The following is a 24,727-nucleotide window of genomic DNA, read 5'->3' on the forward strand; positions in this document are numbered from 1 at the left end:
TTCGCTCTCCTTGTTCAATACACGAAAACTTCACTTTGAAGCATGAGTTTATGAAATAATAACTTCACTCCAATCTCTTCATGCACGAAGTTCGCTCCTTATCTCAAACACATGAAGTAATAACATCGCTTTAAATCATGATACGTGAAGTAGCAATTTTACTTTAAACTTTCAACTCATGAAGTTGTCATTTTGCTCTTAATTGTTTGAACTCGAAGTTCACTCATATCACCTCGAAGTTGAAGTTTGCTCTTATCATTTCAAAGTTGAAAATTGCTCATTCTTCTTTGAACACGAATTTAAAACCTCGCTTACTCCCTTCAATTCAAGAAGTAAGCACTTAGCTCCTTTCCTTTAGCACACGAAGTTGATTCAACTTTACCCTCAAGATAGCTTTACCTTACTAAATCATGAACTTCGCTCATATCTCTTCCAACACGAAGTTTGCTCATCTCCTCTGTAACATGAAGTTCATTCATCTCCTCTTTAAGTTGAAGTTCGCTCATCTCCTCTCCAACACGAAGTTCGCTCATTGTGCTCAAAGTTGAAGATGAAGTTTGCTCTAATGTGTTTGAAAATGAAGTTGAAACTTCGCTTCTCACACTCAACTCATGAAGTAGATGCCTTCACTGCTACTCCTATTCGCAAATGTATGAAGCCGAAGTTCACTCAACTCTTTTGATACCTGAAATATGCATTTCTCTCCTAGTTGCTTGAAGCTGAAGTTCACTCCTAAACTCTCACACTTGAAGTTTGCTCCAAAGGTGAAGTCATGAAGTAAAACTTTGAAATCCAAGATAGACTCAAAGGTGAGGCAAATTATGAAAGAGCTAAAGATTACTTCATTGCACATTCAAATTTTCAAACTCATGCCGCTTACTTTCATCAATCCTCAAAAGGACTCGAAGCAAATTCACTCAATCAAAATACACAATATGAGCACTACCAGTGTCGGTACTTGGGTATGTGGGTATACAAAATATGAGCAACCTAGTTTAAAAGTATGCGCCATATGAGTTACATGTAATGAACAAATTGGATCACATTTCAGAACATATACACAATGAACAAGTTTGATCACATTTCAATAGCAAATAACTAAGTTTCAAAAATATCAAATTTCATATATATCAAAATGGATTGAATATCAACTTTCATATATATCAATGAACAAATTGGATTGAATATCAAGTTTCATATATACCAAAATGAAAAATAATCGTGTACATATCAAAAAATGGCATAGATGCCAAATCAATAATAGTTACAAAAAAGTGGCCTGTGCCATGCTTGTCAAAGTTGATATATACATATACAAATGTCGAATATATAAAAAAATTGGTCCTTCAATGACCACAACTACAACTATATGTCTCTATCGGTATCTATGACTGTGGCGGACCATCAAAATCAAGCCTCTTCGAAGCAGTACGTGGCTCTACAGGTGGTTGCACAAGGACAATTCAAATGTTGAATCAGATATATTTTCTCAATATAACATCAAAATAACTAAATACTTAACTCTAAATTGTTTGAAGTTGAAATGTTGATTACCTCATCTTTGTCTTCTGCAATTGGGTGAGGCTGAGGATCTGTGGGAAGTCCTGAAGGGGGTTGTAACTGGTAAAACAACATTAATACAAGTTAATAACATATATGTCAAATAACACATAATAACTAAAAATGAATAGGCTAAAAAACTAAAGCATACCATAGCCTCAGATGGATGTGCTATGGTTGTAGGAGGCAAAGTCACAGATGAATCAGTTATGATCATTTCCTATATCCATGGTAAATGATCCAAAAGGAGTTAACAAGAGGGTTTCAACTTCATTGTGCACTTAGTGAAAAGGAGTTGATCTAAGACAGACATACCTTTTTCCTTTGTCGTGTTGGATTCCATATTATATGAGTAGGACTTCTAATGAAATGGAATTGTAGAACATCAGTAGGAAGTTTGGAATAGGGTTGTAAAAGGCTAAAGACAATTACACAAGTTAATAACCCAAAGTTGTTGACAAACTAGATAGAACAAATATTTTTAACATATGTAGAACAAATGCACACCGAAGCCTTGTATAGTTCTCGTGTAACCTTAGGAGGCCTAGTCGAATCTAATGCAACTATTACCATTTCCTGTATGAAAAGTGATAACATATGATATAGACATAAAAGGATTTAGTTATTTTGAACAAGCAAGAATGCAATCCAAAGTGAATATGAAGATATCACATCTTCCCTCTGCTAAACCTCATCGACATCAGGTGAATTTATTAATTCCATAAACCCCATATGTTTTTGTATATAGAACAAATAAATTAAGTGCATTTATCAATATCTACATATACATGTTGAAACACAATACATTTCAACAAATGAATTTAAATTGTACGGAATTACCTTCTTTCATTTGGGTGTCTGGGAGGATATCTTTTTCTGCCTCGGAGTGCTACACGATGGCTTTCTCACACGAGACGTCCTCGAGGCAGGCGGGGTAAACTAACAGAAAAAAATTAACATAAGGAAAAAGAGCATGTATTTAATATATCACTTAAGTAAAAAATATATAAATCTAAATGGTGCCGCATAGCTATCTAGGCCAAAGTCAATGGCCGAAAGCGTGATATCATCAAATTGGGACATCTCAACCCATGATAAGCCCTATAAAACACCAAGTAATGATACATATATATTAACAAAAGATATTTTGAAACCAATGTATTATTAAATTTTTAACAAATTTACAAATCTTTACCAGTAGTGGTGAAACTACTTTTGACTGTGGAGTCGACTGAAAAGTATGTGGTGTACTCCCACCATCTGCTCACCCTGCAATGCATTTTATTTATGTCACTTTAAATTGTTCTAAAAATAAAAAATCATTTCTCTTTATAAGATTTAGTCACTTAATTGATAACATGTCATAAAAAGAATTAAACACACGTGTCTGATAGCGAGGGAACAACATACTCATCAGGTCATCGGTGAGGGCCACATCCTCTATAGTGGAAGCATGGCATCTACTCCTGCAACATGTACACGAATGAGATGTCGAACCATCCTCATCTGCGTCGGTGTCTACACCAGAACATACACCCTGGCAGGTGGCGCACATATGCTGAATGGGCTGGCCCGTGCCAAATGATGAAGGAGGTGCCACAGGTGTTGGTACATCCTCTGCTCCCACCAATTGTGTGCCATGCTGAACAATGACATTAGTCAATGATGCAATTGCCTGAAGAGTCTGTAATTCCATAGACTCCTTCAAGGATATAGGGATAGTGACATGAACCATGGGTTTAGGAGTTGTACGCCTCCTATGGTGTGGTTGTACCACCCTATGGGCCCCAGGTCTATCCTACGCAGAGCCTCTCCCTCTACCTTGAAATTGTCGGATGTCAAAGTAATTCGGCTTCTCGCTGAGGATAAACTCACAATACAACTTTCTCAAAAAATATAGAGGCACTTCCCAATTATTACAAGGTGGTTGGTCAAAGACCATATACCACCTATCCCAAAAAGCTTCTTTCAGCCTAACATGAACACACCAATGTATAGGAAACTGAGTTGTATTTAGTTCTAGGTTGTTACTAGCAATAGGATAGGTGAAAAGAGCACATATGTCAGCTTTAAGTATGCCCTTTTTTCACTTGATCATATGACAACCCATCTGCATAAAATGTTCGACATCTATCCCTCTATGAACCCCATTTTGTAACCTCCCTAGATACCTCATTTACACTATTTGCTATGGTTTATAGCGTTGTGGCAAGGGTTGAGAGGTGCTCAAGATTAGAGGACCTCAACCTATTCACCAATATAGAAATTTGGGCACTATTTTGTGTAAGGCGATTGATGAGATCCTCTTGTGTGGCATCTACATGATCTAATGGAGGACGTGGAGGGTTTTGGGGTGGCGATGGTTGTTGAGGAGCAACATTTTGAGGATTTTGTGGTTGTGGAGCAACATCTTGAGGGTTTTCTTGTTGCTCATGTGCAATGTTTACAAGGTTTGCTTGTGTTGCTTGTGCAAAAGGAGCTCTTTGTTGTCTATGTCATTTTTGGGGATTGCTTGAAGAATCTGACATCAAATTAATAAAAAGAAATCTTAAATCAATTAAAAAACCCTACTTCAATTAAAATGCAAACCAAAATAATCAAACCAATCAAATCTTACCTATTCGACAGGGTGTCATTGATGAAAATTGCTCTTAATGCTAGAAAAATCCAAAATGATTGCAAACCCATGCGGGTTCTGTGGTTTTTTGGCTTCCTTTTGCTACCGTTCCATGGGTTTTGGCGTTGAAAATGGCCAAAACCCGTGGGCTACCAAAAAATATAATGTTCTTCAAAACACGTACAAGTTTTGAGGAATTTTTTATTTTTTATTAAAAAACATAATGTTCCTCAAAACCCGTATGGGTTTTGAGGAACTTTTTGTTTTTTTAATTGTTTTTGGCTAGGCTTGGTGTTACCAAGCCTAGCATGTTTTTGAATTTTCAAAACCCGTGTGGGTTATGTTGGTGTTGGAAATAAGCCACAATCGGACCGATGATGGACTGGTCCAAGAGGGGCTAGTAGCTCAATGGTAGAGCACTCCAGCAGTGTATGGAAGGTCCTACGTTCGAGTCCTAGCTAGTCCATGTCTCAACATGGTATCAGAGCCAGGTCCAGGCTAGGAGCCCAAGCACATGAGAGGTGTGGCTTAAGGGGAGGTGTTGGTGTTGGAAATAAGCCACACTTGGACCGACAATGGACTGGTCCAAGAGGGGCCAGTAGCTCAGTAGTAGAGCACTTAAGTAGTGTATGGAAGGTCCTAGGTTCGAGTCCTAGCTGGTCCATGTCTCAACAGGTTATGAAATTTTTTTATATTTTTTTGTATGTGGCCACTTTTATGTTCACCATCTTGGTCCACTTACCCATTCCTTCGTTGATATGAAAGGGAATGTGCTCAATGTGAGAGGATGAAAAACTATGCTAATAGGATGAATGAAAGCAACTAGAATAGCAGTAATAACATACCGGTAATTGAACCAAACTAAGACAACAAGTAAATATTTGAGAATGTAATTCTGATGTGCACCTGATATCAAGAATTGAGTTGGAATTGGCAAGACCAAGGCGTTGGGTTCTCTGCTTCCAGTAACTGTACTAATATGCAACCTGGAAATCTGCAAACTGAGATGATATGGGCTTGTGCCTATTCATTGAGATCTCCTAGAAATTGCCCACTCCAACAGAAACCTATAACTACACCTGCAAGCTGAAAAATGATGTGTTTGTGGCTATATAGGGTTTTTCCTTAATCAAACCCATTGTTTTGGTGATTTCCACCTCCACAATTAGCCAATATTGTATTGAAAAGTGTGTGCCCAAAAATCTCATGTGTTTGTAAGATTCCTATGAGCTAAAATGCAAATTAGAGTTCTACCCTATGTTTTGAGAAAAAACCGTAAATGGATGTAATATAAATGAGCTTTAAATCACAAATGCAATGTAGATCTAAAGCAATAATGTATATCTAAAAATCAATGATGTGTAGATTTGAAACTCACGTAGAGATATGAAAATAACATGAAACCATACCAAACCCTAAGGAAAGGTACAAGTCAATCAACAGTCTGTGATCTCCTTATTATTCTTCAATATCTCCTAAGCTTCCATGAATGATGAAAAAGGTTGATGAAGACTTGATGAATGACGAATTTGTTGATTGTAGAATTCACATAAAACTTGTACTTTCACCTCACAAGAATCTCCTTCAATTGCTTCATTCGAGATCCCCAAATGAGGGAAAGAGAAGGTTTTATTTATGAAACCCTAACTTTAATTTTGAGAATAGGCCAACTTAGAATTGATAAAAATTCACACAAAGAGAGATTTGAGCATTATAATACCACCTAATTAAGCTCCCAAAATTTGGGGGAAAAAGTCGAGACCTGAATGGTGGGCATCCTGGTTTGACCGACTTTTTCCAAATTTCTAGGGACGCAAGATATGGTGATTATAAAGTCCAATCCGACATGGTAGGTCAATCCAAGGTGTTTAGAAGTCCAATCCGACATGGTAGGTCAATTCAAGGTGTTTAGATATGCGAAAATGTGCTTTGAAGATTGAAATTAGGACATTATTAGGATAAATTAAAAGAAAATAAAAAGGGGCACACTTAGAGTTAAGGGCCTAATTTTATAATGTGTAAATTGACGAAAGAGGACTTTAGATTTAATTAAATTAATAAATTAAATGCCTAAAGGAGCCTTATAAATGCAAGAGGCAATGGGACACACTAAGGCGGGTGCTAACTTAAGCATGGAATTAGACAACCCTAACTAAGCATGCATAATTTATGATGCTACAGGTTGAAGATGGTATTGAAAACTTGATCTGTTGTAAAATATTGTTGTTTGATTATTCTCATCTTCCTGTTTGATGCCTCTTTGAATGTTGAGTAATGATCTCTTATATTCCTCCATCGATAATGTCTTCTTTTGTAGTTGTAACCCTTGGAATAGGATGTGTTACATGCTATCAGATTTGTGACCCTTATTGCCAACTGCACCTCCTTAATTATGTGAGGTCCTATCCCGAGCCCATCATAGCACTTCATTGATTTTCATGTTAGACTTATTATTTGATACACTATCTTGATGCATTATGGATTTAGATACTATTTGATAGGTGATTTGATATCATGGCATATGATGTATTCTATCTTACATTGATTTCATTACTTATTGTGATGATGATATGATACATTTATACATGTCTTATGGAAAATTAATTTATATGATGTTTGTGATGATACAATTTAGTAATTGATTTCATATGGATTTGCTAGGAAAAATGTTAATTGGATACTAGCTCTATTGCTCTTTTATTTGAATCAATTGATGAGATGTTATGAAATTGATGTTATGTGTCTAATGTGTATTTCCTTTCATATACTTACATATGCATGTGGTTTTGGATTACCAATGTGTGAAATGAGACATGCAGAAAATTAATCTATGTGACCATGGAAATACACAGAGAACTAAGACCAAACCTATGTGAAATAGTAAAGCCAAGGTTTGTATATTTGGAGAGACAATACCTCGTATGTGTTGTATTTAATTCATAATAGTGATGCTTGAATGTAAGTTCATATTTGTAATTGTTAATGTTATTATTCCCAAAAAGGACATGCAAAGTGTATTTTGTGATGTGTATTTTATGGTGTCACTTGACACTTGTGATGTGTGAGAGTTGGCAAAAGATGTGTCCTTATGAAGGAAAGTGTGTAACCCAATGCATTTTCAAATATCTTGTTGTAGTCTCAAAAGATAACTTGGTTAGAGAGCCATTAGTTTGGTCAAATCAAGTTTGACCCGTAGACAAACTTTAGGTGGGTTTTTGGGGGATCAAAGTAACTCCTAGGGTTGAGTTTAGGTCACTTTTGAAGGCCCATATGATATGCCTATGGATAAGGGTCATTTTAAGCCATGTGACCACTCACACATGACTATCAAGTCACTTCAAAAGTGGGTTTTCCAAGATGGACGAAAATTGAACTTCTAGAAGATTGACTCTTTGGTAGACAACCTTCCTTTTTGGTGTTTAGGTGCACTTCCCCATCTTGCAACCACCTTTTTCAGTTTCCATTTGTAGAAACCATGTAAGAGGTTGGGAAGACAAACCTATAGGGACTCACATCCTTTCCAAGGAAGTTGGAAAATGTGAGGAGAGCCTACATAGGGGAGATTTTCAAACTCGAGACTTTGATCACCCACTCTTCAATCTTGGAGATAAGTTTTGGTATTGGATTTGGAATTTTAAGATAGAATTTTGGCTAAGTAAGAGGATTGTAAGTGAATTGGGCAACTCTTCTACAACATACATTTCATAGGAGTAAAGGTTGGTGTTAATCCTTCCAAGTAATTAGTTGCATTCATGTTGTGAAATGAATATGTATCTATGTTCTTAAGACTATGGTTTTGGAATTATTTTTAGTTGTTTTCGTTTAGATTTTTCTTGGTGTTTGTACATCGGAGTCAAGACTAAACTCGCCCTTGGGAGGGAAGAGTAGTCTTGGGGTGGACGGTTTTAGGACAGTCTAAGGGTGTAGAGTCTCTCTTCTTGGAAGAGAGGGATAAACAAGGTTTAAGAGCCTTATTGTTGTTTGTTTGATATACAACATATAGGGGGTCATAAGGGGAGTTTTGCTTGGAGCCTTGGGGGTCATAAGGTTTGTTTTGGTCATGTGAGAGACCAAATAGATGGATCTTTTTAACCTTGTGAAGGCATTTGGTTATCGATGGTTTAAATGTAGTTTCTCCCTTTAGATACTTGGTCCACCTTCACCCCATTGTTTTGAGTCACTTGGTGACTATGTGCAAGCCTTGGGTTGGGAGTTCATTGTTGAAATGATTTCTTGTAAAATTTGATTTCTTGTATTTGTGTTTGAGTATGTGTGTAACCTATTTGGCCCTTGGTTCTCCTAGCTCGAGGGTGGCCTCTAGTAGGTCTAGGTTAGGAGGTGACCCTCCAGGGTCACATCCAAAGCTTATTTGCAAGTTGCTTATGAAAGTAGGAGGAAAGAAAGAATGTTAACCTTGTGGCAAACTTGAACAAGTGTGTCCTATATGTATATTGCAGATTTGTGCATCTTGTGTGTATATCGAAAAATTATGAAAAGAAAAGAATTGCAACAAGGCTATTATTCTTGTTTTTATTGTATAAAAAAAAAAGAGACTTGAAAGTTTGCAATTCTATTATTGCTATTGTAAAATGAAAGCATAAAGAAATTTTGTTTCTTCATTAGATTGAAGTAAAAGAAGCATTCAAATATTATTTCTATTGTTGTTGTTAAGAGTAATATGGTTGCTAGTTGTTTATTTTATTCCAAAAGTTTGTAAAAGGTTAAATAAACATGATATTAGAAATTAATTTTAGTCTAAAAAAAAAACGGAAATACTTATATTTGATACAATCAATGTTATCTCAATGTATTTGTTGCTTTCTGGTTAAGAAAGAAATCACAGAAAATGATCTTCATATTTTAAATTATGGTTATTCATTTGTTTGCATTAAGATATATTGTTGGTTAATAACAAAACAATCAACGTTGCTATAATAAACTAGTTCTAGAAAAATACAGAGAATTCATCTCTAAGAATATATATATTGACCTTTATATATACACACACATTATACGTAAATAATTATAATGTTGATGTAACATACAAATCTGGAAATACACTGTGTTTACACAGTAGATGTATAATGTTACATATATCTATATATATATATAATGCATGTAAATAAAGAAATACTAATGTTGATGTTTAAATTAAATAAACTTGTTCTAAGACAGAGAGTTTCCCCTCTGCGTGTGCGCGCACGCACACACACATTACATCGTATTCGGGGCGATTTAAAAAGTGTTTAAAAAAAAATTAAACACACAAAAATATATAGCAAACTTTCGATTGTCAAAGTCCTTTTTTATCTACGCAGTAGGTGGTGGGCATGGCGCCACAGTGGCGTGTCCGCAGTGGGGTGACCCACTGTCGGCCACGACCACTGCGGATGCACCCACAATGCGGTGACCCACTGTGGGTGCGTCCGCAGTGGGCCGCGACCCACAGTGGGGCCGCCTCAGCGCCACTACGGCCGCAGATATTCTCCCCTCCACCGCCTTTCTTCCCCACCGCCTGTGCATTCTCGATGCCGCCATGATCCTCTCAACTTGCAAGCAAGAAAGGCATTCTTTTCAAAAAAACCCTAACCCGACTTAGGGTTAGCACCAATTTATAAAAAAATAAAAGGGATGGGATGACCAACCCAAGGAGCACCAACCCTTGACTGATTTATGGGCACCAACCCAAAGGAGCTACAACCCCTACTAGTTTATGGGATACAACCCCTACACCGAGCTACAACTCAATGATCACAATGATAACATCAAATACAAAAGTAGTCATACTGTTACAAGTGAATCTTGTAACCATTTCATAAACCTTACTCTGTCGGTGAGACACCTTCTCTGCTACACCAATGCACCTCTCTCTGTTGCTGTATTGCCAATAAACTCTACTAGTTCACCTTTCCTCTGTTCTGCTCTACTGGACCTCCTCCTCACTGCTCTGCTCTTTACCGGTACTAAACTCTGTCGGTTCTATGTCTACCTTCTCTATAGCTTCCTTCACTTCTGCTCTGCCGGTATGGACACTATCGATTCTGCACTGCTACCAGTTGAACACTTCAAGCTGATTCTCCCTCACTCTTAGTCGTTCTCAGATACTCGTTGAGCACTTGACTGATTTCCTCTCACATGCAAAAGTAACACACAATCACTTCGCAGTAGCAATCTCTTCTTCTATTCAACGACACTTTCAATATCTTTGGCTTGCATATATATAGCCTGGTTTTCCCGCCAAAAGCCAATTCAAATCTCAGGAGGTTAGGGTTTCCTCATCATCTTCGAGGCAAACCAAATCCAATCAGATATTGTCCAATCTAATCTCCCTGATAGCAAACTGTACATCTCCGCCATTAACGCGCCTTCCAATACACGTCTTCTAATCTTAGCAACCACAACCTCATCTCTCAACTTGCCTCTGTCAAAATGTCATTAATGTTTCTGTTATTTCCTTCTAGAGGTCTTCTCACAATCTGATCTTCTTGCTTAATCCAGGCGCCAACAACTCCCTGATTTGTCTCTGTCACTCATTCTTCCTCGAGCCGCACTCTTCTGATCTGATCCACAAATCACGGGATCCATATTAAGTGCACACCTATAGAGGCAACTATCTCTGCACGGCACTCCACCGACCTCTGCATGCTGCCACTTCATCTCCGTGTGGCTTTCATGTCGACATCCTCCTCTACTGGAACAACTATGTCGATATGAATTGGATCACCGACCAATTCCATTACTGGGTTCATCTATCGGTATACTAACCCTATCGATTAAACCCTCAAACCGGTCTGTCATCAACCTTGCACTCTGCTTCTCTTCTGGTGGACTACTCAATCGGTCAGCACTCTTGCTAACCTGCCTTATGCACATCTTCATCTGATGGGGAGTCTTTTTCATCTGCACCTTGTCCATATTACCGATGAACATTCATACCAATAAAACCTCATGATGACACCATGTCATCAACCCTCAACAAGCTCTTTCTTCAATCAGGCCATTTTCCTCTATCTGCTTCTTCTTAGCCTTGCCTTCTCCCTGATCAGCTCGAACCATATCGCAACCGGTTTGTCAAAGTGACAAACTCATCACTCTTCATCTGTACTAGCATCTCAACATGCCTTCTCAATCAGTTTAGTGCATATCCCCAATTTCATGCACTTGAGGCATTCCTTTGATTCACTGGTAGACCCAGTGTGAGCCTTCAAAACACCTACCTTTGCCTCATCTTCCTTATCTCTCATGACTATGATGCACACTATGCATAATAGGAGATAAGCTCCACTTGTCAGTGGGAGTGAGTCCTTGTCATCTACATCCTGCAGTGCTCTCATGTGGCTTCCTTGTTTGTGCAGCAAACCTTCAAATAGGCACATGTGATCCGGTGTGGGCACATTCACTGTCAGTCATATCTTCTCATGATGACTACATCTTCATCTAGTGGGAGTCGTATTGTTCTACAACCACACAGTATACTGGTGACCTATTCATCCTTCTCTTGTGTTGATGTGATTTAGGTAACATTCCGCCTCTTCATCACAATCAACAGCTCAAGCACCTTTCTCATCCTGCTTGATCATTGGTCATAAGATTGCTAGTTGGCAACTACATCCTATCAACACAACACTTATCAGTTGACATCCTTTCCTTACAGATGATACACTGTACTGGTATTCCATCCACACAAGTTAGGCACTAGCTTGTGTATCGATGACACTAGTGGTCATTGCTTTGAATGACATTCTCTTCTTTACCTTACCGGTGGTCTACAACACAAGGTGATATCAAAGATATCTCATTATGTACTCCTTCATGACAGTGTTGCACATACATCTCTCATACCAGTAGCTATCCTATACCGGTTGACATCAATGCCAACACAATGCCAACATTCTTGTGCTTGTCCTTCTCATAGAAGTGCTTAACTTTTGATGTCATTTTCTTAGAGTGATCATTTTCCTTTGCTTGGGTAGAATCCAGTTGAGTGGCTTTAAGAATTGCATGTTTGAGTGTAGTTGGATCTAAGGCACTTACTAAACCTTGGGTGGCATCCAACAATCAAACTATGAATAGGTAAGTGAGTCTCTCCTTGAAAATTTTGGGGACCATAACAACTAACCTTTGTAATTTCATAATGTAGTCTTTAAGGGTTTTTGTTTGCCTTATTCTTGATAGTTCTTTCAAATGTTTTTGGGGATGAGTTTCATCAAATCTTTCAATGAGTCTTATCTTGAAGACATCATAGGTCTTTATACCTTTGTGATCTTGAGTAATTAGGCCATGATACCACCAATCATGTGTCACCCTTTATAGATGTAATATGGTGAATGTAATGACATCTTTCTCTGTCATGGGTCAAAGAGTTAGGTATGTCTCTAGTTTTTGTAACCATGCATGAGCTGTAATTTTTCTTGACCCATAAAAGTTAGGGATGGACAATTTTCTTATTTTATTTTGCATATCTTGGTTAGGTTGGTTATTTATCCTTCTATGGACATTCTTCATCGTAGCCTCACAATATGTTGTGAAAGGGATGCTTCTTTTAACTTCGTGGTCAAGCCCCACATATTCTATGGCACATTCTCTTACATTTGGCTTGTTAATTTCTTCATTTTCCCTTAATGATCCTTCCATGGTTAAGAAAGGAGGTCCATATGTAATTGGGTTTGATCCTATCGTAGTTTCATGGGGTGACTTCCCTCTCATGTCTTTGGTTTGTCTTAAGAGTATTGTTTATGTTTTGAAGGGTTTGGAATAAGGCTTGGGTTGTCTGTTCATTCTTTTCTATGAAAATCCTCAATTCATGCTCCATTTGAAAGTTGTGTATTGTTTTGGTAGGTGTAGTATCGTAAATTGTAACCAGTACAATTCACACCTCATATTTGTGCTCCTACTTTAATGTGTCCTATTTTCATTCCCCCTAGGCCCGATATGGCCCCTTTTACTTTGGATCTAATGTCACTTTTGTACAAAGTTGAGTGGACCCCATCCCAAAGCTATGTCCCCCCTTATTTGGTGGCCTTTTGTCTTGCTTTTGGACGACAAGGGTGTTGTAGCACCCCTGTCTGGACCACGGTGCCATGGCACCTTGGTCCTTAAAAGGGCCCATTCTCTTAATATGGGCAAGCATTAAACCTCCCCAATGGATTTTGGTCCCCATACCTACACTTAACCATTGGAGGTCGGCCTAATCACTAATTTACTTAGGAAACCCTATATAAGGACACCCTATCAATTCATTTGAACAACACACATGCCCCATCATTTGTGCATTCATCTTTCATTCATCATCAAGCATTCAAGGCAGCACTTCATCTCACCATATTCTTCAAGCATCATGGAGCAAAGCCACATCAATCTTCATGCAAGTATGTATGTTTGATTAGGTCATTCATGTTCATGTGTTTGTCATGTTATTGCATCCAACATTTGTGATTACATATAAAGAGAATTGCATCATCAATCTTCTCATCAACCATTGTAGATCTAAGGTATATCTCCTAGCATTTACTTTAGTATTTACAATCCAATTCAATTCAAGGTTAATTTCTAAACCAAGGTTTGACCCAAGGCAAACCCCTATCCACAACCCTTTTCCTCTCTTTTTGTGTACAAGGAATTGATTTAGGAGCTATGATTGATTCCAATAGAGTTGACGATGACAAATAGGTTCAGATTTCAAATGAGCAAAAAATGAAGGACTAGGGCGACTTACCACCATGGTCCCAAGAATTTTGCTCAATCTTCCGACAATGGATCTAGTGTGTCTCCTTGATCGAAAAAAGATCCCACTGGCATGTCCAAGGATTATAGGACCAGGGCGACCTACCACCCCGGTCCAAACAATTCAACTCGAATTTCCAGCAACACATTTCAAACCTCTTCTTCTACTCAGATTGTTGTATGTGGCTCTGTCTAATGTCTGTAGCAATGTTATTTTTTATTTGCTTCAATTATCCATTGCTTACCCTAAACCTTACAATACCAATCCAATTTCAACTCAGAAAGGGGTGATCGATATGTTGGAATTAAGGAACACTTGGGGGGTGAATCAGTGTTCTGCAATTTTTTATCTTATTAACCTAAACCTTAAAGCACTTATGCAAATCAACAAAACAGAGAGGCAAACACATAAAGTAAATATCCACAACACCATAACACCAAGATTTTAATACATGGAAACCTAGTTAAGGGAAAAACCATGGTGAGGATGAACCCACAATATAAATATACTCTGTGAAACTATAAACTATTACATTGGGAATGCACATGCATTCAAGCACACTACCTAGAGCTCACTACTCAAGATATCAAGGGCTACAACCCAAGGAAGACTCATTGTCTTACAAAAGAATTACAATAGATTACTGAAGTACATGAACTAAACAATAGCATCTACAAATGCCAAATTATAGTTTCAATTAAGCACAATAATCAAACATTCCTCATTTATCTTGCTCTGCTTTGTTCCACTGTCTACATCAATCTGGAGCACAAATCTCTGAGTTACGCATGTGAAATTGCGCACAATCGATTATCAACACTTTCCACATGCCCAAAATGATCAATTACATCATCCTTATATATCTGCAACACGAAATTGCATCGGTTATATGTTGGCTCAAGAACATATAACATATTCACCAAACATGTATGTACAGTCGGCTCAATCTGATCTCTAAAGCATATTTGGACCAAGAAGAATTGTCCACACACGTCCCATAAGTCAGCTAAACATCTTCAAACACAAAAACAATCACCAAATCGGCTCCAAAAATTTTGCACAATGATCAATCATACAAGTTGGCCATACCACACTATTCAACCCAAAAACCTATACACTAGATCTTCTAACTTACACATGAATTGTCACCGGATGCTAAAATCATAGAATAGGGTACTAGAGACATCTATCAAGCTTCCCATATCTTTGCAACACAAGATATCCAACTGAAATGAAATATTGACCAAAATATAGGACTCTACTAGATGCTTTGTCTAACTGCGTGACTTAACCAGACCTACACTCAGACTTCCGGTATAGGCAAATCATGAATTGCAAATAGAATCACTGACTGGAGTTGCCATCAATGACAACATCTGATGACTTGTGTAATGTCTCTTGCCAACACGATAGCCTATATAGATAAATTTAATTGATATCTCAACCCTTTTCCCTAATTGAATGGTGGCTAGATCTACTAAATTAACCCCTCCCCTGTCATGTGAGGTTGATTTGGTGAGATTAGTGGTCTTACTATCCTAAGGTGGTGAAACCCAATTTCCCCACCTTACATTTTGGTGAACCCGACACTTCTTACATTTTGCATATTTTTTATTTGGTGTTTTCAGATTTGATTTTTTCATAATTTCATTGCATACATTGAGTGAACATTGCTTTGGGTATTGCATATCATAAGTAGATTTGATAAAATGGAGTTGTTATCTTTCTTTGCTCATTTAATTTCAAATTTAATTCAAGATCTTCATAATGTTCCTTTTTGTGCATACAATGATAGCTCATGTTTTTCTTTCATCCAAAGCTATGATTTGCCCTCTCCCAAGGATCCTCTTACCCCTGAAGATACTTTAGTGCAAGAAGAGATTACTAACACTTCTTTTACAACTCCCTCTCCTAAGAATGAAGTTTTGATGAATGATGTTGGTCTTCCTCCTAAAATGTCTCTCTCATAAGGATATCCTAAAGAAAGAGGATGATATCATAAACATCTTCCTTGATGTCTCTTTACCCTCCATACACGGTATTCCTCCTAGAGATGAAGCATTAATGAGTTCTTGTACCCCTCGTAAAACACCTTTTATTCATGAGGAAAGAGTCAATACTCCTATCAATGATCTCTCTAATTGAGAGGAAGCATTGAAGAGCAACATGTCACAATCCTCTTCTCATAAAGATACTTTAGTACAAGGGGAACAAGTTAAACATGGTGGTATATCAATCTCTCTAGATCCTTCTTATTCTCGTAGAGCTTATCTTGATCATCAACATATTTATAGACTATATGATGTTATGCAGTCTATTCATGACCTACCTCCTAACATAACAAGGAGTAAAGATGAAGCCTTAGATGATAGGGATCTTCCTTCCCAACCTACCAGAGAGGATATGAACAGTCATGATAGAAAGCATGACCTCCCTAGAAAGGGTATCTCTTCCTCATATATTCCCATTGGCTCTTCAACGTGTCCTTATGCAATAAATTACAAAGATCCTCATGCATTGTGTAATGCATCTATCCTTGACTCTTCATCACAACAAGAGAATATTTTGTATGAACTTCTTAAAGCCAACTTAATTACTTTGCCCTTGAAGAATCGAAGAAAGAATTATAAGAAACATCAAGACAATCCTCCTTTTTGTGAGTATCATCAAATCCATGACCATTTTACCAATAAATGTCATGACTTGAAAAATAAAATTCAACAACTTATTGCAATTGGTATCATTCAAATACTTGATGATGATAAGTTGGAGTCCCATCTTATTCATTCTACATAATATTAGAGTATGTATTATGTTGCTCCTTACTCTATGACATTAGTAGTTTAACTTTATTGGGGGTTCTTTGTCATGTGTGGTGATGCATCTTCAATTCCTAAGGACCCACTTTTCCTAGGATGAGTGGTGTTTTCTTATGATACGATGTCATTCCTTGCATGAAGTTGTTTGTTTTCTCAAGGATTCTCTCTTATGCAAGAGGTGTGTATCCTTAAGTACAACCTCTTCTTCACTTGGCAATGTATGTCTATTATAAACGAACCTCTTGCTTAGGGTCAAAAGTGTGTTATCCTTTATCAAGAATACCTTTACCTAGCAATAGGAGGAAGGTGTGAATTCTTGTTCTCCTTCCTTTCTTTTGGTCAATGATATTATTTTGTTCAAAATCTCCTCTTGGAGGTAGATGTCTTGGAGCAAAGATCTCTTCCTCCTTCTCCTCCAAATGATTCCCTTTACACTTGTTGCAAGATATTTCTTTTACATCTATCTTTTCCTTGCTTATAAGAGTCATGTCTCTTTAGCTTGGATTTATTGTTGCCCAAAGGATACCTCCTTGGTGATAAAGGTGTGTATCCTTGCTTCTAGCTTCCTTAAGACATCAACATATGGCTATGTTGACATCTTAAGGGGGGGCATATATCACGCCCTCTTTGTACCATATTTTCGATTTTGCATGTGTCTTATATGGGTTGTTGAATGCTCAAAACCAAACCTAACTCTTAGACGAAATTCTTCATTCCCAAAACCAAACATAGTCCATTTGTATATCTTATATAGGGTGTACATGCTTGAAACCAAACCTAAATCTTAGATGAGATATTTTCATTCCCGAAACCGACATATTGTTTTTCAATTGCATGTCTTATACAAGTTGTTGCATGCTCAAAACAAGACCTAACTCTTAAACAAGATGCTCTTGAAACCAAACAACGACATGTGAAGCAGGGTGAGTTGACTAGCATAACGCAACTTGCTAGACCTTTCAACTCTTCCTTTTTCAAGTTCTTTAAGGTAGGTTGACTAGCATAACACAACTTGCTAGACTATTCAACCTTCTGTGGCATTTTCAAGATGAGTTGAAAACTAGCGTAACACAAATTGCTAGACTTTCCCAACTCTCTTTCTCTACATAAATCACACAACATAACACAACTTGTTGTCCCATGAGTATTCATGTTGTTGTGGATCACCTAGCATAAAACAACTTGCTAGCCTATGGATTCTATGGTCTCTCTTGATTTTCTTCTCATGGATCACCTACCTCCTAATTTAATTGATGGCTTAGCACTTTTCCCTAATTGAATTGTGGCTAGATCTATTAAATTTACATCCTTTTTTTAATGTGAGGTTGATTTGGTGAGATTAGTGGTCTTACAATCCTAAGGTGGTGAAACCCTAATTTTCTTCACCTTATAGTAGGTAGCCTTCTTCTTCTCCCTTTCTAGAGCCCTAATTGCTCATTGACTAAGTTGCATCAACTATTTTCCATCAGGCTGGTAGGAACATGCTATGATACTTGTAATGTCCCTTTTCTCGATTACCATGTAATTTGCCAAAATTTCACAAAATCCAAATGAAACAAGGAACATAACTTAGAGAGATAATTCTTACCTAAGAAAAGAATGAGATAAGTCTATCTTGGAAATCTACAACCAAGTTAGGTAATAATGTAGACATAATACATATAATATATCCATCTCTAGTGTTAAAAGAGAAACACACTTATAGCACATTAATCCAAATCATCTCATAGGCTCAACCATAGTGAGGATGGAGATAGGATGCTCAAAATGAGGTGCCCTAAATATCTTTGGCCCTAGGCCTAAGAGCAGAAACCATGTCCCTCTTGGCCTCATGTGGACCTTAACCATGCTCATGCGGTGGTGTACCTAGTGGATATACATCGTTCCCCTCCATCATGTTATTCTTCTCTCTTCTTATGATTGAAAATCCTTGCAACAATTGATCAATATAGAGATAGTAGGCAAGCTACAATAGGGTGTCTTTGACTCTCAACCCTCGGCCCAAGTTCAGAACCTTGTCCTCCTTGGCCTCATGTGGTCCTTAACCAATGGTCCTCAACCATCATCATGAGGTGGCCTTGTGGTCCTTAACGAATGGCCCTTAACCATCTTTACAAGGTACCATACCTAGTGAGGAATCTTTCACTATTCCCCTTCCATGCACTTCCTTTCCTTCCCTAATAGGGTTGATTATTGTTGGTGTAAAATATTTTCAAATGTATAGATATAAATATGCATTCACTCGCACATGATCACTATGAGCATATACATATGTTAGCAATAAGGTCTACATACAGTTTAGCATTAATATGTTTATATTCACATTCATTCACACATGCACAAATCCCTTCCTACCACGATGGCTGAAGATGCTATTGCGAACTTGATCTGCTGTAAATGATTGATGTTTGATGATTCTCCTCTTCATGTTCGATGCCTCTTTGAATGTTGGGAAATGATTTCTTATATTCCTCCGTCAGTTATGCCTCTTTCTTTTGTGGTTGTGACCCTTAGAATAGAGTGTCTCTTGCTGTCAGATTTGTGACCCTTGTTGCCAACCGCACCTCCTTAATTCTTAATTACTTCATAACTAATTGTTAGTTTGAGTCTAACTACTTCTTTATTTTGCTGCTAGAAAGAGGGAAGGGGGGAATCGTTCTATTCATTATTTGTTGTATGGTAATAATCTTATCCCCTTGTGATCTACATTAACACCCATGGATTTCTTGTCAGCACTATTGGCGTCGGGAATGTGAACTCTTATTGTGGTAAGGCAATTTCCTATTCAAGCTTACTGTTCGATTGGCCTTGGCATGATCGGGACATGACATTTTGTTTTCCTAATTGGTATCAGAGTGCTAGATGAATTCCTCATTTGACTCCATGTGAGAAATTCTGCAATTTAGTCAGAGTGCTGTGGCCCATCCAAAGGCCAATCCTATAGCTGTTGTTTACGAGCGTGTGAAATTTAGGTACCAAGTTTTCTTTTCTGCCCAATGGTATACAGTTGGAGGAATTTGAGATGTTTGATGTCTTTCCCCAAATTTCTTCTTCCATGGCTTCCAAAGAAAATACAGAACAAATGCACTTCGCTACCAGAAGTGAAGAAGAGGCCAGTTACCAAGTCAAAGTTTATTGAAATGAAATTTGTTGCTGAGTAGTTCAAAACAGCAATAAGAGCTGAAAGAATGTCAGTAGTTGTGGAGGAACTATCAGATAAAGATAGTGATGATGACATCATTAAATATGAAAAATTTCTTCTATTTTAAAGAGGTCAACACTTTGAAGATAAGAAGAGATTCAATAGGGATTAGATAGATGCTTAATAGTCCGAAATTCTTGTGGATCAAAAAAACTATACCTCATTGGGGTTATAAGACATGCATTTGAAGATCGGTGTCCAATAGTTCAAGGGAGTCCTGAAATCTAGAAGTTCAGCATCATACCTTTTGAGGGTGATGAGACACTTAATGTGCAAATGGTGTTCAATGATGTTGGGAACTTGGATAATAGCTAAGAGACTATAATTGCAGTTGGGGAGCGGCTTGATGCAGTTGGAGAGTAGCTTGAAGATGTCTCACTGATCCAAGAATTGTTTTCAAAGAACAACTTCTATATAATGTACCTGTTTTGTTTTATGTTGCTAGTCAGTTTAATTCCTAGTTTGTAATATGTAGAGATATGTTAAAGGTCAATCAAAATTTTGTTATTCCTTAAGAAGGAGTGTTAAAGAAGGAGTGTTAGAATAAATCACAACAGAATAAATCATAACAGAATTGTAGATATGTTGTAGACGTGTGTGTGCAATAGCAGTCAATAACAGCTGAGATGTTCAAATTGATTGCAAACACCTTTAGTTTACTGTCCTGTTTTGTCAATTAGCTGTCAATCTTGACCACTTTGTTGTCAGTCTCTTTAGCAGATTTATAGTGCAGATAGTTGTGTCATGGTGCGCATAAATATGTAACATCTCATGAGTACAAATGTTGAGTTGATCAGCTCTTCGCAATATCTGTTACTTCTGCTGTTTTAATTTAAAATTTACTATTTGATATAGTGTACTTATACAGAAATAATGAGCATCCTATCTGAAAACCAAGCATGAAGTGGAAAAAAATTAGCAGGATGATAATCATAGGAAGGAAGAAAATACTGAGCTGACAATAGAATAATTTGAATTCTGAGACAAAAATATGCAATTTGAAAGTGAATACATACGCTACAGTGTCTTCGCCAGTTATATCTCCCTTTAGAGCCTTTCAAATCCAAGTCTCGGTTGAATCAATCTTACGAGCAGGAGCAGGAGCCTGTAGCCTCCTTTCTCCTGCAATCTCACAGCAAGCTGATTCATCGTTAGCTCCATCGTCCATCCCTTTAAGTAAACACAATCATATAATTAAATAAATCGTATTAGTTACTTCTAAAACAAGGGAACAGAGCTATAAAATGGAAGCCCGCTATACATAACAATGATCATTGGATTTTATAATATTCTCCAAGAACATACTTGAAATTGAAAATGATATATCAACATGGTCTTCAGAAGAGCACAGTCCAACTTTGAAGTGACATCAAATAATAATTCCATGCATGACAACATTTGACTTGGAACAACAATCTCTTTCCTTTCTTGATCTTCCACATCATCTTGTGCAAAGACCTTTAAGATGTATAGCCAATCAGGCTCTTCAGAATTGCATTGAATTTCTACAATCTATAAGTAGGACCTTCTCCAACAATAAAGGCATGAACCTGGTTCTTGACTTCAATCCAGCTGCACCCTGGCATCTTTTTTACCCTCAGGTCCTTCATCATTGTTCTTACATGTGCCTTGTCATCCCACCTCCCAGATGCAGCATAAATATTCGACAATAGTGCATATGTTCCAGAATTCTCCGACTTCAATTTAAACAGATGGTCAACTACATGTTCCCCTAGTTCTACATTATGATGATTTCTACAAGCACCAAACAAAGCACCCCACACACCACTGTTGGCTTTAATGGGCATCATCTTGATAAAATCAAGTGCTTCTTTCAGGCACCCGGCACGACCAAGAATGTCAACCATGCATGCATAATGCTCCATTGTAGGTAATATGTGATGATCTTGGGACATGCAATTGAAGTATTGCCACCCCTCATCCACAAGACCAGAATGGCTACATGCAGACAGAAGAGCAACAAAGGTAATGCCATCTGGTTTCACACCCAACTCTTGCAGTTTTTTAAATAGCGAGATGGCATCCTCGGCTTGTCCGTGCGTTCCATGACCTGCAATCATCACATTCCATGAGACTACATTTCTCTGGGACATCATTCCAAAAACTTGATTTGCAGATTGAATACTCCCACATTTGGCATACATGTCTATGAGGCCATTCCCCACAACAATATTACCCTCAAATCTATTTCTGAGGACATAACTATGAATCTCCTTGCCTTTCCCTAAAGCTGCTAAGCCAGCACATGCTGAGATAGCACTAACAATGGCGACTGAGTCAGGATTTACTCCTGTCATTTGCATCCGACAAAACAGTTTTAAAGTTTCTTCCATATACCCATTCTGGGCATACCCTGAAATCATTGCACTCCATTGAACCATATTTTTCTTTGACATTTTGATGAACACCCGGTTTGCAACATCAATACTACCACATTTGGCATACATATCTATAAGGCCACACACTACAAAATCAGTCTCTAAACCACTTCTAATGGCATATCCATGGATCTCCCTACCCTGTTGTAAAGCTCCACTTTGAGCACATGCTGGAAGAACACTTGCAACCGTATCTGTATCAGGTTTTATACCTTCGAATTGTATTTCACAAAAGAGATTTAATGCCTCTTCAGACAACCCGTTCTGTGAATATCCTGCAATCATCGTGCACCATGACACAATATCTCGTAGCAGCATATTCTTGAATACTTGGAATGCACCTTCTGTATGCTTACATTTGGCATACATGTCCATAAGGGCATTCTTGGTAGAGATAGTATCAAACTCAGTTCTGATGAGGTAACCATGAATCTCTTTGCCCACTTGCAGATTGGCCAAGACAGCACAGGCTGACAAAACACAACTTATACTTGTGGAGTCAAGTGTCACCCCTGTCAACTGCATTTGACGGAAAAGCTCAACAGATTTATCATAATAATCATTGTAGAAATAACCCACAATCAATGAGTTCCAAGACACCGAATTTCTTTTGGTCATCTTGTCAAATACAAGTCGTGCTGTATCTACACTCCCACATTTTGCATACATGTCTACAAGAGCACTCCCCACAAATACGTCATCTTCGAATCCATTTCTGAGAATAAAACCATGGACTTGTCTGCCTTCCCACAAAGCTCCTAAGCGGGAGCATGCGGGGAGAACACTAGTGACCGTGCCTGAATCAGGCTTCTCTCCAGTTACTTCTATTTCAGGAAAAATTCTCAGAGCCTCCTCACAGAATCCATTATGCACATAAGCTCCGATTAATGCATTCCACAGAGCCACATCTCTTTGAGGCATTTTGTCAAACACTTGGCGTGCATCCTGCAACCTACCACATTTGGCGTGCATGTCTACAAGGGCACTGGCTACATAGACATCAGATTCAAGCCCACTTCTTATCAGGTGCTCATGCACCTCCTTCCCATTTTGCAGGGCCAACAGACCAGTACATGCATTGAGAACACATGGGAAAGTAAACTTGTCAGGACGAATGCCATCGAGCAGCATTTGTGAATACAGAGCCATTGCATCCTCACAGAGTCCATTCCTCACGTAACCTCTAATCAAAACATTCCAAATAACAACATTTCGTACTGAAACTCTATCGAAAACTAATCTTGCACTTTCCAAACTCCCATTCAAGCTATACATTTGAACTAATTTGGTTTCCAATAAGATATCTTGCTCAAACCCATTTACAAGTATGTGGGCATGGATTTTCTTCAATTCTTTGATATTATTAGATGCATGTAGGAGTGAAAAACAATTATCTTGACTGGTGCCAAAGCATTTCTTGATGAAGACATGCACCCAATTGTTGCCTACAAGTTCTTTTCTAAGTATGCTTGAGGTAGAAACATAAGAGTAAATTTGCCTAGCATGGACACCCATTTTGCAGGTATTATAAGTTAATTTTATTTACTGCCATTGCAAATCAAGCGATTTTGATTTGGACATTCAAACTTCGAAGAAATTCAAGTACAAAGATAAAGGAAATTTCACCTTCCCGAAGAAATATTTGTGAGCTTCTCGCCTAAGTGTATGTAGGAAGGACATCATACCACTTGTCATCTTTAATTACTCTTGTCAACTCATTTTAAGTTGAATGAAGGCAGAGATTGTCTAGTCTGTATGCAAAAGTTGAATTTTTCATTCGTCCAATTCTAAACTTTGAGCAGTACAACGGCCGTACTTCTCGGGTAAACGATTTCATTTTTGCTGTTTACCTAGCAGGGTCGGTTCCAACTTCCACATACCTTGTCTGTTCGATTAAAAAGCTCCGTCTGTTAAGCGCTCTTTAGGCTTTGAGCATTTTCTCGTTGAGCCGGAGGGAGGCAACGTCTATGCACCTTAGTGTACATTTGACCGTATTAATTAATTAAAAAATAATAAAACTAAGTTTTCAATTAATTATTAAATTACCGTCAAATATGCAGTATGCAGTCTAATGGCTGCATAGACAAGAATGAATGAGAAGGGTCATGGTCTAATAATCATTTATTCCTTATTCATCCAATTTTTCAATTATTAATTTTGAAAAAATAAAAAATCATAATTTAAAATCTACTAAAATATTTGGATGTGATTATTCTTCCCACAAAGCAGTATGTAAGAACATACAACATACATTAAAAAGTGCAATAACATACATAAAATGTCCAAGCCAATATAAACAAAGACCTGCACATTTATGACATAAGAGACGAAAAAGCAACCTTCGTCAAATGGAAGGTAAAGTGTGGACAAGTGACAATGGCAAAAACAGTCGGAAATGAAAATTGC

General features: G+C 37.7%; 1 protein-coding gene across 2 annotated transcripts; it reads right to left on the reverse strand.

The window, feature by feature from the left end:
* Positions 1-1,203: 1,203 nt before the first annotated feature.
* Positions 1,204-24,258, reverse strand: LOC131071725 (pentatricopeptide repeat-containing protein At5g27110). Of its 2 annotated transcripts, none has more exons than XR_009372312.1 (3): positions 23,948-24,258; positions 20,939-21,044; positions 1,204-2,829 (listed from the first exon to the last, which is right to left on the reverse strand). XR_009372312.1 is itself a non-coding variant. In XM_059219802.1 (3 exons), the coding sequence occupies exon 1, from the start codon at positions 23,834-23,836 to the stop codon at positions 21,428-21,430; it is 2,409 nt and encodes an 802-aa protein (XP_059075785.1). In that variant the 5' UTR covers positions 23,837-24,258; the 3' UTR covers positions 1,204-2,829; positions 20,939-21,044; positions 21,228-21,427. The 2 variants fall into 2 exon arrangements, 1 of the variants encoding a protein (XP_059075785.1); XM_059219802.1 differs by having other exon boundaries at positions 21,228-24,258.
* Positions 24,259-24,727: the final 469 nt, after the last annotated feature.

The sequence above is a fragment of the Cryptomeria japonica genome, chromosome 4 (genome assembly GCF_030272615.1).
Source record: "Cryptomeria japonica chromosome 4, Sugi_1.0, whole genome shotgun sequence".
In the NCBI taxonomy this organism is placed as follows: domain Eukaryota; kingdom Viridiplantae; phylum Streptophyta; class Pinopsida; order Cupressales; family Cupressaceae; genus Cryptomeria; species Cryptomeria japonica.

Coding starts and splice junctions, on each gene's coding strand:
- LOC131071725 (XM_059219802.1), bottom strand. CDS start 23,836: ATGGGTGTCCATGCTAGGCAAATTTACTCTTATGTTTCTACCTCAAGC.